Below are 17,003 nucleotides of genomic sequence, written 5' to 3'. Positions count from 1 at the left end.
CCTCTACCTTTTAGGATCACTCTACCTTCCTTTCTATTAAGCCCCTTTGAGTCATATCGCTCCTTGACTTCGTTGATATCATTTTGTCGGCCCCGTGTGCTGATGAGCCGCTACCCATTCGGGGTGTGAGAGACTCCCTCTCTGCCCGATGGCTTAGCGCGAGCTTTGAAGTATTGGGACTGTTCCCACACGGAATAACCTTCCTTTAAGTACTTATTGCCCCAGGTTCACGATAATCCAAGCGAAACTCCTTTTATCGAGAGTATTCTTGGGTACCCCCCAAGATGTAATTAACCAAGTGGAATACGTCCCCTTGGGAGTGCTCTTGACCCCAGAACAGGCACCTACACCTGAATCTCTGGTTATGGGTAGTCTACGTAGGTATTCTTTTGCGGATATCGGTTTAAGGTGCTTTCGCCCGATCTTGTTTGGACGGACACTCTTAACCTATCCTTACGAGGTTTACCGCACATAGGCTCTCCACGTTTTGTGTTTTCTCTTGTTTGTCGTTTTGTCGTATGTCCCTTTTTAATCGATTCCTCTTCTTTTTGAATCACATATATGATTCGGGAGGGAGATTTACTTGAATGGGGGAAGTACGACGATCGACAAGCTGGCGACTTCTTTTCAAATAAAAGAGAGAAAAACGAATGAAAACAGGGTTGATGCAGCTCTGATTGTTGCTTACCTCATCAACTACCTACCACCATAAACACTAACTCTCAATCTCGATATCAGCTTCTCTGTCATAACCAACCAAAATATGATCATCTACGATTGTTCGAAACACTATGTCATCCAAAAACTTCTCTATGTGTCTCTATTAGTTATTCTTCCAAACACAATGGGTGTCACTGCTTTAATATCACTGCTGAACATGTCCTTATATCAAGACCTGTTCAGCATGATGAAACTAAATTCCCATTTCAAATCACCTAACCTATACTAGCATCAACTAGTCATTCTCCACTTACCACTCCACTAACTCTCATACCTTTATCTTATGTTTCGTCCTATATAACTCCTACGGGTAATCCAACTTAGCATTCCACTCTTCAGCCAACCCTCAACACAATTTCTCATCACCTTAGCCACCACAACTTTCAGTTGAACCCAATGACTCCACTGCAACCTCCTTACCCATCTCTACAGAACCACCACCAACTTCAACTAAACCCAATGACTCCACTGTAGCCTCCTCTCCCATCTCTACAATCCCACCTCTTCCCTCAACTCCACCAAAACACACAATGACTACTCTCCTAAAAGCTAAAATTCGCAAATCCAAACTTATGTTGGATCTTGTTCATCGAACAACCCGCAGTGTTGATCCTACATGTTTCTATCAAGCTATTAAGCTCCCTCAATGGAGAGAAGCTATGTCTCAGGAATTTACTACACTATAACAACAAGCCACATGGGAACTCGTTCCTCCACCATCAAATCACAAAATACTTGGTTGCGAATGAACCTTTCACACGAAATACCACTTCGATGGAACTATTGCTAGATATATGGTTCAATTGGTTGCACAAAGATTTAATTAAGAATATGAGTTTGACTATCATGAGACCATTAGTTTGGTTGCAAGAATTACCATAAGACATGAAATACCACTCAAATGCTTTTCTACATGGTCATCTCGATGATCAAGTATATATGAAGCAACCAAAAGGTTTTTAAGATCAACTTCTTCTTACATATGTGCGTCGTCTCAAAAAGGCAATCCATGACCTCAAACAAGCTCCAAGATAGTGGTTCTCTATCTTCACAAATCATCTTAAATCTCAAGGTTTTCTTCAAAGCACTGTTAATCCATCACTATTTATTAACTCCACAAGCCACACAATATATGTTTCTTCATATCTATGTGAATGATATTCTCATTACGGGCAATAACCAAGCCTATATTGACTCTATTATTCATAGTCAGCATCAACCGTTTCAAATGAAAAACCTTGACAATATCAACATATATCTTGACATTGAAGTCGATCACACACCTCAAGGTATTCATCTCAACCAAACTCAATATATCTCTAATATTATTCATAATGCAAAAGTGGATGGGTGCAAACCACTACAAACACCAATGAAACTCAAAACAAACTCTACCGATCACTCTCAATCACTCTTTCATGATCCAACTCTTTATTGTCAACTAACTGGAGTACTTCAGTATGCCACCATCACAAGGTCAGATATTACTTATGCTATTAATCAAGCTTATCAACATATGCATCAATCAATTGAAAAACACTTCCAACTTGTTTAATGCATTCTACAATATTTACAAGTGACTTTACATTTCAATCTTTCTATCAGAAGAGGAAACCTTCACCTCACAACTTATTTTGACTCGTATTGGGATACAAATAAGCAAGATCGTTGCTCTATTATGGGCTACTACAGCTTTATCATACATACTCACACACATTACAATATTATTTGAATCTCTAGGCAGGGCCTAAGAACCAACCATCAAATCAAGATGAGGTTGAAGGTCGTCTTATTTAACTTGTAAAAAATAATCATCAAATTAGACAATTGATTTTTTTAATTTTTAATTTAGAAGAATTTCTTCTCTATTTATTAAATGTTTATTTTTATTGTCAAGGGATATTTACGTGTTGAGATATCACATAAATTATTTTTATTGAATGATCTCAATTTTGTTTTTTTTAAGAAATGTAAGTACCAATAAACTTAATTGATAATTATAGAAATTTTTTTATGGTTCTGAGTTCTCTAATTCAGATTAACCTAAATTTATATCATGGTATTCATTATTTCAACAAAAAAAAAGTTGTGAATCTGAATTTATCGGTCATTCACACAAAAAATAGACTCTAAGATATATATATATATATATAGAGAGAGAGAGAGAGAGAGAGGAGAGAGAGTGCACAATAGTTAATGTTTCTAGGATTTGATTTCCACTTATTCATTAGTTGTTTACAATAGAAATCAAATGAATATTGTGTGCACCAGACGTACGTGCGGACCCTGATATTCAGGTGGTATTGCATCTCAATAAATACCACCCCAATATCATCACAATACCATTAATACTACTCTAATACCACACCAATATCTCTGTTCACACCTAATTCACACCTATCTCATCCGCACACAATATTTTTTCGTAGAAATGACCTCTATTTATAAGCAAAGTGGGATATAAAAGATATAATTACCTGCTTGGCCCTATGTATATGGAGACACTACCGGTATTTTGATAAAAGTAAATAAATAAAGATTTAAATGCCTATGTAAATGAATAAATAAATAAATAAGCCACTTCCTGCCAATCAGCCATCAGTGGTCGGTAAATATCATTGGATCGGCGAGAAGCCACTCGGGAGGGGTTCAAGTGGTCGATCGATTGAAACTACTTATCGATCGGCTAAATCTTTAATCGATGGACTCTAATAGGTCGATCGACTTCTGTTGTTCGTCGATCATCTTTAGACTATGCTCCTAGGAAACTAAGATGTTGGACGTTCATGGCTCACGGGTTGTACTTTAATCATTGGTGGATTCTTTTTTACCATACTTTCATTGACCGGTTAGATTTTCTGAAGTTTCGAGCCATTAAACCTGGCTTCAACCATATGAAGCCACTTGGCACTCTGGAGTTATTTCGGAAAAGGAAAATGGAATTGCTTATTCATATTAAACCTATTTAAAAATTTTCAAATCATGGAAATTGGCATGTAAGCATGTGCGTGTGATCGACGTTCCCCATCATCAGAGAAATAATTTTTGAAGTCCCAAAATATATATGGTTTTGTTTCATAATTATACATTTCAAAAATGAAAAAAAAATTACATCATGATATATTGATGATCAAGGTAGCAAAACAAATCCTCTAAAATTATGAAACAAATACTCAAAAAAATTGCCCGCCGCAGCATAGATGGAGGAAAAGATGAGAATAGTGAGAAAACGACCGAGATATAAATCCACAAGAAACGCTCCGAGAATAGTTAGAAAGAATGCAGAGCTCATCCAATTGGGATATGGGTACTCGCCTGTCGAAAAGCTTCATGCATTTCTTTCACCAAGAATGTGAACTTAAATTTTTATCATCTGGCATGAATTTCAAGATACGACACAAATCTCAAGACGATATTTTGAACAAGAAACATTCAACTCATGATAAAAAACCATCTTGAGCTCTGATTTCAATAAATTTATAGTCAAATTGACCGGCTTGATGAGATGAACCTAATAATATAAAAATTTGTTCAATCCGAGTTAAATCAAGCTCAGATCAGGTCATTAAACTACCCTTGAAAGATTTATGGACACATTGGATGGTCAAACAAATGCCGACACTAGCAAATTCATAGTTGAATCGAGCGTCTCGACAAGACGAATCCAATGAGTCTAATATCACTCAATTCCGAAATTATTAAGGTATCCAAATGTCCATTAAACGCAATTTGATTGAAGAAAACTCTCTGGATAGTCCGATCAAAATGATTCATATATCTGCATTAGTTACACCCACAACAATACAAATAGACCCCCCACCCCTCACATGAGGGGGAGCTAAAGTCTAGAGAAAGAGTCTGAGGTCTTGAGGAGAAGTTGCAGCTCAGCATCACCGTCGACCGTCTTCAACCAGCACTGTCTGTCATCTACCACCACTAACCACCATCGGTCACCATCAATCAGATGCCGTTAGTCGACGTTGTAATCTGAAAAATATAGTTATCATTATTCGTCTGTGGGATAAGAGATTTCTGTAATCATCAATTAATAGTGAATTTCTGCAACTGGGTCAGGCCTCGTGGATTTTCCCTTAAGGGTTTTCCACGTAAAAATTTCTAGAGTCATCATCACTTGTTTCTCTTTCATCTGTGTGTGTGCTGAACTTTCGTACATCGCTAAGACGATAGTCCGTTACTCTAACGCCGCGAATTTTCTAAAGGCATCAGAAGACAATCCTTTCTGCAACCTCATGTACTATTTTGCCAAAAATCGCTTAATTAACTTACATAGTTTATGCCATAATTAAGCTCTTAAGAGCTATTAAATTGAAGCAACAAACCGATGATGCATGGAGCGGCTTTCTATCTATTAAGAGAATATTACGTGTGGTATCTACATGTGCGAATTGGTGGTATTGGGGTGGTATATGTACCACCGCAATACCACCAATGCACACTTTCTCTGCATCTAACTCATCGAAACGTATTACTTTTCCTCGTCTGTCAATGGTGGTCTTATTGGCAATCATCCCACGGAAGTCAATGACAGCGTTGCTTACTAGGGCCTTCGTCGGCGGATCGGTGGTATGGTCGCCAGCTGATCGACGGTTACCTCAGCATCCATAATTTTATTTCCTTTCTTTTTTCTTTGGTATGTTAGTTGTTGCCATTGAAGGATTAAGTCTAAGTTATTTGATGAATGACTTGCTTCTCATGGGAAAGAATTTGGCATTAGGTCCAGGCAATTTTATGGGAGCAGCTAATCTTTTGACAATGCACGGAGTAAGTTAAACAATGTGATTAATTGGGCTGTTAAATGACTGTTAGAACAGCCTAACAACGGCGTTTATTTTTTTTTAATGAAAAAAATATATAAAGGGCAATTTTTATTTTTCTTATCATTCAATATAATTAAATGGTTAGATAATCTAATGAAATAATTAATTACTATAACTACTTTTCAGATGTATAATTATGATCGAAAGGAAGGATTATAGCAGTGCCTATTTCAAAATATTTCAGGTCAAAGTGTGGGCCCCATCATAGAAGAGAAAGTTTTGGTGAATTTTGAGTTGAGATTTTTTTAGGTTTTAATGAAATAAATTAAGTATTTTTTTAGCTCTATTTAGTTTGGTTAAAATTTGATTTTTATTTCTAAAATTTTGAGTTAATTATTAGGATTACTTTTTTATTATCAAAATTATCATTCAAATTATCGTTGTCAGCTTAACAGACCCCCACACAGTTAGATTTAAGCATGAGGGTTTCATTTGAAATATTTTGACATCTAAACGTACTCACAAAGTCTAATTTGAAAAATAATTATTTGTTGAAAAGAAATTTACATAGACTATTTTTCATACATGAAAATCCAAAACATAAAATTATACTTAAAAAAATGTGTGATGACCACCAAAATAGTTTGCATGCTCCTTAAATATTATTATGAACATCATGCAACTTAAACAATATAATTCTGATGATAATTTCATGGTGTTTGTAACACTATTCATGCATGAAAACTTAAATTGAACAATTTCACTAAAAAATTGTATCATATGATCATCAAACTTTCTTGCATGTCATTTATAAATGATAATAAATATCATGAGACTTTTTAGATGAATATTTAACCCTATGATGAACTGTGGAGAAAATAATAATTTCTATTTGTTTGTTGATTAATGCTGATTTTTTAGGTCAATTTTAGGGTTTTGACTGAAGTTCATTGTATTGGTTCTATTTTGATTTGTTTGTTTTTTTATTTATTTTGTTTAGTTAAATTTTAAACTATGGATTAGCTCAAGTTTCAGCTTAACTGAGCTTCAATCAGATATGAGTCAAGTAAAAGACTTGACCGAAAAGTGAGGTGAACAGCCTTTTACAGGTAATTTGGCTTAAAAAGGGCATACTAGATAGAAGCAAATAGTAGTGGAAAAAGATATCTCCTAGGAAGTCTCTTGAGCCTGGTAAAGGACTTAGTTTGGCTTAAGTGGGCTTAATTTAATTTTGAAGGAAAATTATGGATTGAGTCAACATGTTTGACCCACTTGGGCAAACTTAAATAGAATAGGATTGCTAAGAGAGTTATTTAAAGGCTTTGCTAATGTTGAGAAAAAAAAAATAAGTTCATAGTTGATTAGAATAGGTTGATTTAATTTAGAAATATTCAAACCTCATTTTATCATGATCTATTAGGTTTTGGTTAAGAAAAATGCAGACTTAATTGGTTTTAAAAAGGACAAAAACCCCCTAAAGCCAATGTTAAATCTCTTGGATTTGGTCTAATTTAATTTTTATGTTCAACGTGAGGTTGGCCTAAGAAGAATCTAAAGTCTCCTAAGTTGGGTTCTAAGGCCTTGAGAATTTTTAAGATAAGCTAAGAAAATTTTCTTTAAGTTTAACTGTGAGATTTGGCTTAATTGAATTTTATGTTTTATAGGTTTGACTTAATGTTGATCTAATGAGCATATTGCCCATCAAAAGTGAGTGGCGAGTATCCTAAAGTCATGAGACAACTCTCGGGTAAGCCTTGGGTTAAATGGTATAAGAATCTTCAATATAATTAAATGTTCTACTTAACGATTATTTGAGTTTCTAAACTCTAAATTCAAATTCAGCCCACTATAAAAATATGTTTAGCGTTGTGTAGCTTTCAAATATGTTTCAAGATATTTAAAGTTTCTTAAGTTTAATCTTCGGCTAACTTAGCCTATGAGATCTAAAGATCTTAAGAGTGATCTTCGGCTACCTCAAGAGTGATCTCATTCGATTTGGTTATGATCTTTCTTGAAAACCTTATATGTAGATGTAGAATTGAATAAATTTATAATTATTCTTTTAATATTAGAGGCCAATTGATTTTTTTCAAAACTAAAGGGATCTTATAGTATAGGCCATGTCTGTATTACATAAAGTCAATTAGTATTATGACCATAAACAACTTTAACCTTTGATTTGTAAATACAAATTTTTCTAGTTAACTAGTGTGGAATTCATAAGGAATTCATGTAGAAAAATATACAAGGGGGTCATATTATGTATCAAAAAGCTTTTAGCTCTTATTTATGCTTTTAAAAATTGTTTCAATTATGTCGTTATGAACGAGTCGTCGCAGCTCAACAAATTTTGACTAGAGGTAGTGCTCGAATATAAAATAGATGAACTTAATTTATCTAATTAGACATGCCAACTAAGAGTTTCATTTTATCTTGAAAATATTTTACTTGATTTTTTGGTTGATATTATTTACTGGTCCTTTAATATATTAAAAGCAAAAAGAAACATTTTTTCTTAAAGAGGGGCTGAACAAAAGATAAATAAACTAATTCTAGTTTTCTTCTGAAATGCATGTGTGCACATTGTTATGATCACCAAAAATCCAAGCTGAAATTTGGATCTAATATATCAATAATCGATAAACTTTCACTAACCCAAAAATTCAAACGAACAAATAATGATAAATTAGTGTCATATTATGAACTCAATTCTCTAATTTTTATTCTAAATATGAGCTTATTATACTCTCCCTCATCATAAATTCAAAAACATAACTAATAATAAATCCAACACTAAACAGCTTTTAGCTCAAGATAACAACATACATAACAAGAGTCATCAATATTACTATTAAATTTAAATGGAAACCGGAGCTGAAGCTGGTTCTGGTGCTGCAAAAATTCCTGCAAGGAGACGTAAGAGAGTAATAATTAATAATGCGCAAGAGTATCAGGAGCAAATATTACGTGTGGAATTCGCATATACGATCAAATTGGTGATATTTGATGGTATTATGATGATATTTCACCACATTACCACCACAATACCATAAAACACCATCAAACTCATACTTTTCTTGCCCGCACATAATATTTTTTCCTTTCAACAACTAAGTGTGTTCTCAACTTTATTAGAGCAATGAAGTGTGAATAATTAGACTAACCACATTGAAGAAGATTTGCAGGTGGAGGCCGTTCTTTGGCAGGATTGGGATCGGAATCAAATACTCTAACGTAGAGTTCTTGGCCCAAGTACCAATTCCTCAGGATCTGCGATCGCAGGTTCCACATACCGGGGTTGTCCAGATAAACGTAAACTGCACTCCATCCCTGAGGATAGACCTATACAACGATTCAAAGAAAAAAAAAAACAATTTAGGAAAAATCTTTTTAATACAAATTATGGCAACATATACTTTTATGTTAAAATTAAGGGAACTTTCCTTAATGCATGCCTTCTTAAACACTGAAATATTAAATTAATGAGATATAACTCATTTGTTTTCCTATGTTTAATACATTCATTATAGAAACAAAAAAAGAGGTTCTTTGCTTCATTGATATCTGTGATATAAAGTAATAATATTACCGTGTGTTATATATGTTGGCTCAAGGGGGGTGTTTGGCTGCAGGTACATTTAGACTTGCTAGAATTTAGTAAATTTGGATTTATTAAACAACTTCTTTGTTAGATTTCTTAAATTTGGATTCATGAATCAAAAGTAAAATTCGGATCTTAAATCTAAAATATCATATATCCTTTGTCCTGTTTTAATAAATCCGACGGATAAATCCTGTTAATAGGAAGTACCAAATACCCCCTTAATCGGATAAATAGCATTCTAAAAGAAATATATAGTTGCATGTATTTTCATCATGATAAACAAACGCAATACATTTGACGTATTAAATACCGTTATCCACAAAAATAAGCCCCTAAAACTCTAAAAAATTATGTTTTTAATTATAAATATTTGCTCAAACTCTAATGAGATCCATCACAATCAGCGTGCAGAGAATCATAAACCTGAACAGTCGACCGAACCACTGGATCGAATAAGTTATAAGTTTCTCTCGAAGTAGGGCTCCACTTTCCATTGCCAAACCTATGCCAACAGAACCAACCACACATCAAGTTACATTACTCCACAAAATATAAAAAAACTTATTGTTTTAAAAGAACCTACGTACCCCACAACATAGAAGCCAAACCCATCCAAATGCCAGGAGTTCATCTCACCAAGCTCATTCACAAACACAATCTCAGCCCAACCCTTGTGAATCCCTGTTGCCACAAACGTGCCCTGAACCACTCTGTCATTTGTAGAGTTCGCCGGAAATGCGTCCAGCTGATATACTCCGGCGCCGTTTGCGAGGTAATCGGCAAGCTTCAGCGGCGTCGATGGGGTCAGGTAGGCCACATTGTTTACGGTAAAATGGCTGTGTATGCCGAACATTGCGAAAGAGCTATGGAGAATGAATGTTTGGGAGAGAGGCACGTTCGATACGGTGAAGGTGCCTTGTGGGTTTGGTCTGGCCGCTCCTGCTGTCATGTTCCATCTTTTGGTTTCGTTTTGGGTGCATAAGTAGACGATGTGGTTGTTAATGTTATGAAGTGAAGATCATATGATAGATGATATGAAGCATAATTCTTTGCTTTTTCATGACAATAATTTGCATGTAAATAATTGTTTTCATTGCATTCTAAATATAAACCAAAGGTTAGATTTTCAACATTAAATTTAAAAAATCTAAATGAGAAGCAAATAAATTAGAATGCAATGTGAGGAATAAGAAAATAATAATATGTTTATGAGAACATATATAAACACTGAAAAACCTAAGATTAGGGATGGGCATAGGTTAAATGTATTGAAATGAGATGGAGATAACAATGATGAATGATTTAAAGATAAATTATAGATATGCATAGCGTTATGTATAAAGCAGTTTTTAGTATTTTGTTTTGGGTGAGAGTTCTATAATTGTGTTGTTTGCCCATGCTCTAATCTTTTGGATAATAATTAAGATATAGTTTTTTTTTTAAAATAATTAATAAATGAGCTGATTATTGCATCTTTGACAAGGAAAGCTTAAAAAATGTAGGCTATTGCAGGGTAGGATTTTAGATAATTCATTCATGATGTGTATGAAATATGAAGTAAAAAAGCTATAGTTAATTTTACAACAGTTTATAACCTTCTAATGTAAAATGTGTATAAGTAGAAAAGAGAAATATACATAAATATCCTTATGAAATGGAGGTTATTGGATGAAAAAAAAAATTAAAAATTTCTTATAAAATAAAATTAATACAAAAATTTATTTGAAAAAAATATGAAAATTATATTGTTAAACTATATATTTAACCAAAGTTAAGTGGCTACCTGATCAACACAAGTATTATCTCTATCAGTATGATCCTATATAAAGAATGAAACAATAATATCTTTGTAAATCAATCTCATCCATCTGATTCTTTATCATTGTCTCTCTTATATTATATACTTCCTAACGATACCTTATTTGTCTTCAAATAAAAGGAATGAGTCTTCACTTTCATCAATACTATTCTTTGTTTCTCTCTAGTTTTATTCCCTTTTCAATTCTATCTTTTTTATATTAGAGAATTTCCTACTCTAAAATCTTTATATTATACTTACTAACTAAACTTCATCATCCTCATTAAATGAGGACTTTCCATATTCATACCCAACAGTGCTATATTTTTTTCCTCAAAGTTTTTTATGCTAAACATAAACATTCTAATTACAACTCAGCTTACTAGTGACAACTATAGTATATGAAACTCTTAAATCACCAAAATTTTTAATGTTAAAGTATTCATGGGTATCTTTAATGGCTCAATTATTCATCCATCGAAAACTATTACAAATGAGGCTGGAATTTCTCTTCATAATCCATTTTATACTTCTTGCCTTAACCAAAATTAAATCTTATAAAAAAACTATACTTTACAATTGCACTCTTCATCCTATATTATGCCTTAAACACTAATAACTACTATAAATGTTGGCAAGCCATTGAGAAATGTATACAAGCTAATAATTATTCTCATTTTATGTAGCTAAGAAATGAACTTCATAATATCAAGTATGAGGACCTTGTTGTAATGACTATATAAAATTAATGCACTCATTAATTATAATACATCAATAGATTCATGCATGAACTTTAATTAGGAAAATATCATTTTATACATCTTTAATGATCCACATTTTCTCATCAAGCCTTCAATGTGGTTATCAAAATCTTGTTCACACCAATAAAATTTAATGAATTATACTTGTTTCCTTCTATCGATGAGATCAACATCACCAATAAGATAGCTAAAAAACCTCAAAAAATGATAGGCCAGTGATCTATCCACTTATAACAATAGAGCCAACTTCTCTTTCACCCATGGATGTTGATTTACTCCTTCAATCAAAATGAATTACATGAGCTTCTCAATTCATCCACTGAACACTACAAGAACCACACCTACTACTTTAACCTATCAAATATAAAGAAGGAATAATAAATAAACCTTTCATTAATGTTCATGTTTACCTTTCTTACTCCCTATTTAACACTAAAAATTTGTCCATAATATTTCTAGCATCTTCTAGCTTAATTGTCTCATAGTGGATATGCTAAAATTTTGTGATGCCAAACATTTGACTTCCAAGCACGATAAAATAAAAAATTAACCTAGATCAAATTCTTGTTAGCAATTCTCAAGGTAATTACAAGCACTAGCTATAGAATGCTACATATTCTTTGATGGAAGTTTATCCCCTCCAAACTTTTTTATGTTCCTCATATAATTCATAATCTTCTTTTTGTACAAAAATTGATTAATAAAATAAACCTCACTATTAATTTTCATTCAAAGGTAATACATACAACAATGATTCAAAAACGATTCAAATCCTTCTTCATGTTAACAAGCATAATGGTTAATATTTTTATTCTCATTATTATTTCTCTATAATAATATAATGTTTTAATCTCCATGTTTTCATCAATAAATGTCTAACATTGATATTTTGGAAACCTAAATGTTTCTACTATTTCTTCTATCTCCAATCTTCAATCAAACTAATTTATTTTACCAAGTTCTATCATATATAATATTTCTAAATCTTTCAAAAGTTATCATCAACCATTTACATTATTATGTAATTAGTTAAATAAATCACTAGAACTTATCCATTATGATGTATGATGGTTTTCTTGGTATCTTATACTCATGTTTATAAATATTATGATTCCTTATGCTTTTAAAGGATAATTCTAATGGAAATAAAATGTAAAATCCTGTATAAATTTATGCTATTAAATGTTAAAATCACCATTCAAATTCAATCAGATTTTAAAGTCCTTTGCCCTAAAAGAGGTGCTAACCTTTCTCATGCACATTTTTCTTCAAATAATATATCTTAACATTCAACAATTTGTCTGATTAATTATTAATCCTTAATTCTCACCCTCAATTGATAGCCTTCCATACCAACGACTCTATTTTCAGCTTTGACTTCTCCGCAAGTACATATTCAACTCTCTCATAGCCAGCTTATAATAGATATATCAGTAATAAGTAGCTTGAAGTTAAAAAAAAATTACTGCACATGATGCCTTGCAGCACCTTGAATATCCTAAACTATCCTTGGATACCGCTAGACATACAGTACCAACTTTTAGAATGATGGGAAGTTGATCACTATGAGGTATGTCTTATTGGACAAGAATAAAACCAAAAACTTAGCATTGATTATAATGAAACTTTAAATATTATGCTTAAACTGACTATCATTTGCATTTCCATGCTTGATAGTTATATTAAGTTGTTCTACAAAATGCTCTTATTGCATTAAATGTTCTATAAAATGTTTGGTCGATATATTAAGTGTAATATTATGCTTAAACCGACAACAACTATGTACAAATCTTCAATGGGCACTTATATCCTGATATTGTTGATCACTTGCAAAAAACCAAAAAAAAACTATGACTCTACTTAAATATCATCCAGAATTATTATAGCCCGAGTTATTTGTTTTTTCACAAATGATATTTCAAGAATATAACATGATAATAAGATACCTGATGGATTTTGCTTGATTGACAGAGAAATCTTGATCTGTGGGAAGTGGACCAACGGGCAATGGACCTCTCGGTTGTGTTGTTGAGCCCTTATATCGAACTATGGCAACTCCAGTGAGTTCACTAGTATCTATGCTAGTTTGTGTGGGAGCGGCAACAATGAAGTAATCGGACACTGCTTGGTTCGCAGTAAGAAGTATAGAGTACGATTGGCCAACATGAACATCTAGCGAATCAAGTCCCATCTGTTTGGTATAAGAGCCTTCTGTTTCAACCAATGTCATTTGATGACTTTGAATTCTAAAGTTGAAACTAAATTTTGTCCCAACATTAGATATCCTCAACCTATAGGTCTTTCCTGCAATGAACAAAAATTAAAAATTATATACCAAATATAAGAAAAAATAATAATAAATCCAACGCTTCATAAATCAAATTTTCTCACGTTCCGTCAGCTACTATGTCTATGACTGAATTTGATACATCCGAATTTATCGAATTTGATAAATCATATTTAACATAAATTTACATTTATAAAATCATGGGCAAAGTTTTTATAATTATATATATATAAATATATATATATTATGCAATTTAATGTTTTAAGCCTTGTAGTTTTTCATATTAGCACTTGCAGTATTTCAGAATTTATTTGTAAAAATCAGAATCTTCAACATGTATGAATTTTCTTTATGTATTTAATTCTTTCTTTCACCCTTTTATTTTTAAAGTTCTTCATGTAAATCTTTAAAAAAAAAATTTAAGTTTGGGGGGGAGAAAAATTATTTTAAAAAAAGTATCAGAAATCAATTAATTTTTTTTTTTTTCTATGCACAAAATGTTACATAAAAACTCTTAGCTCAATATTTCCATTGGATTAACGGCATGGTAAAGAAAAAAACAATAATAATGAAATTATATATGAAGGCCAACTTTGTGAAAAAATATTACATGCGGATTAGTGGTATTATGATGGTATTGTAGTGCATACAATCACAATACCATCAAATCTACATCTATCACACATACTCTATCCGCACATAATATTTCTTTCAACTTTTCCTCAGTAATTAATAAGCCTATTTTCAGTTCATTTAGTGTAGAAAAATAAAGAAAATTTTACAAACACATCACACAATTCTTATATATTTACAAATATATTGCCTATATATATATATATTGTTGTATTTATACTACTTTGTGGTCAAAACATTATATTTCATTTTTAAAAAGAAAGTAATAATAAAAAATTTGATGTCATACTAACTATTCGTGTGGTATGTAAATGAGGAAGTTAAATATGCAAAAATATAAAAAAAAAACATGTGTTATTTATGTAAAATCACAACAAATAGAAGTGTTAATTAAATACCTTGAAAGATGAGGAGCTCCAATCTCCAATGAGAAGGTCGAATTCGCCGGAAGGATGGTTAAAAGGCACGCTGATTACATCTCTGTTGTTAACTCTGATGGGACCGAAGCCGCCAGCGGCCTTGTGAAATTTTATGGAGGGGAAGTAGAAGAAACTGCCTATCTGATCTTTCACCTGGAAAGCATAAGTCCAATTGTTCCCCGGTATGATTGGGCAATTGGTTCCCGAGACTCCATCTTGCCATGAATTTAGCCTATGTTGTATTCCATTCCTACATCCAAACTTGTTATTAGTTTAAGCCAAGCCATTATGTGTCTAAGGTTCGTTAGAGCCAAGTTTAAGCCAAGCCATTATGTGTCTAAGGTTCATTAGAGCCAATGTTGAAGGACTACTACCCTACCAAATCAAATCAAATATGTGTTCAAACTTAAGGCTCTTCCTAGCTAAAATAACTAGAAGATATTGAAATTTCTTTTTAATTCATTATTGTGACATATGTCCCCTTTTTTGCATGAAACAAAAAAATAATTAGTTATAACTTATAACTAATTCATTAAAACAATAAAAAAAATATATTTTTCTCTCAACCTTTTTATAAAAGTGAAAATTAATTTCAATTTAGTTCCTTTATCCTCTTCATTTTCTATATTGAAATCTCTTGAAACCAACTTGGCTTAAGAAAAAAGCTACATTTTTACAATACCATGTCATAAGAAAAGGCTCGTCCAAGTTGTTGAAGATGTTGACGTAGATATTATCATTGGTGGTTGCGTTGATGAGAGGCCCGGGAAACATCCCATTAATGGTTATAACCTGAGAAATTAATAAGCTTATTAATTCCAAAAACTATAGTAAATGTAAGAAAAATTTAATAAGATTTTTTTTTTTTTTTGAACTTAAAATTTACTTTATGTTTTTATCATTATGATATTTGAGTATATTTTTTCAGGGTTTATATTTTTTATCATTATGTTAATAGTTCGCATAAAATAAAATGATATTTTCTGTCAAGCTGTATTATAATTTTATAGTAGTAATAATAATAATTCCTTCTTATATATTAAACAAATGCATTAAATATTTTAAGGCCGGCGTATAGATCAAGTCCAACTAGGCAACTCAGTCTTTGATCAAGTCCAGCTTTATCATACAATTCAATGTATTCCTTTAGTAAATGAATTAAAAATTGTACTCAAATTTAAATATTATTTTTAAAACAAATTAATAATGGAGCTATAATTAATAAAAATAAAAATAAAAGCATAAATAATACTTTTCTCGAGCATCATCCAGTTCCTTATACCTCCATTAAAAATTCATACAAAATCAGCCTTATATTTTTAGGAAAATGACTAAGGAAATTGACTTCAAACTGTGAGCTCATTAAAAAAAAAAAAAAAATTTTAAAAAATGGATAATTTTAATATATCTGGTTGAAAAAATTAGAAATTAATATTAACATTAAAATTTCAAATAGTTTTCAATTTCTCATAAAATAATAATTTTACTTTTTTAATCACATATAAACTACAATAAGTTAAAAGCTAAAATTAACTTGTCTAAAACATCATTTTATTAACAAATAACCAAAATTTACCTCCACCCAAGGAAAAATTATTGCATCTCCGATCACAGCCGCACGTCAACATTTAAGAAAAAAAAAAAGAACTAATAAAAGTGAGACCCACTGTCATATAAGTTTTGTTTAGATGAGTTGATGTGCGGCTATGATCATAGAGCGTAACTAAGGCACCCCCCAATTCTTTTGTATTTACATATCGCATCAATTTTTTTAACAAATAACCAAAATTTACCTCCACCTAAGGAAAAATTATTGCCTACGGAGAGAGCGTACGCAACTCTGCGTACACTCTCCGATCACAACCGCACATCAACATTTAAAAAAAAAAGAATTAATAAAAGTGGGACCTACTGTCATACAGGCTTTATTTAGATGAGTTGATGTGCGGCTGTGATCGGAGAGCGTACCTAAGGCACCCCCCAATTCTTTTGTATTTACATAT

General features: G+C 32.0%; 1 protein-coding gene across 1 annotated transcript in view; it reads right to left on the bottom strand.

The window, feature by feature from the left end:
- Positions 1 to 8,355: 8,355 nt before the first annotated feature.
- The window catches only part of LOC110030474 (monocopper oxidase-like protein SKU5), a 41,641-nt gene continuing 32,993 nt past the window's right edge, over positions 8,356 to 17,003 (bottom strand). The window contains exons 2-8 of the mRNA XM_020733199.1: positions 15,683 to 15,792; positions 14,980 to 15,250; positions 13,608 to 13,960; positions 9,690 to 10,058; positions 9,526 to 9,604; positions 8,663 to 8,840; positions 8,356 to 8,402 (exon numbers count right to left, since the gene is read on the bottom strand). Coding sequence (XP_020588858.1) covers positions 8,356 to 8,402; positions 8,663 to 8,840; positions 9,526 to 9,604; positions 9,690 to 10,058; positions 13,608 to 13,960; positions 14,980 to 15,250; positions 15,683 to 15,792 — 1,407 coding nt within the window. The remainder of the gene's footprint in view (positions 8,403 to 8,662; positions 8,841 to 9,525; positions 9,605 to 9,689; positions 10,059 to 13,607; positions 13,961 to 14,979; positions 15,251 to 15,682; positions 15,793 to 17,003) is intronic.

The sequence above is a fragment of the Phalaenopsis equestris genome, unplaced genomic scaffold (assembly GCF_001263595.1).
Source record: "Phalaenopsis equestris unplaced genomic scaffold, ASM126359v1 Scaffold000725, whole genome shotgun sequence".
Classification (NCBI taxonomy): Eukaryota; Viridiplantae; Streptophyta; class Magnoliopsida; order Asparagales; family Orchidaceae; genus Phalaenopsis; species Phalaenopsis equestris.
Note: the sequence above shows the minus strand (reverse complement) of the source record. Positions and strands in the feature narration are given on the sequence as shown.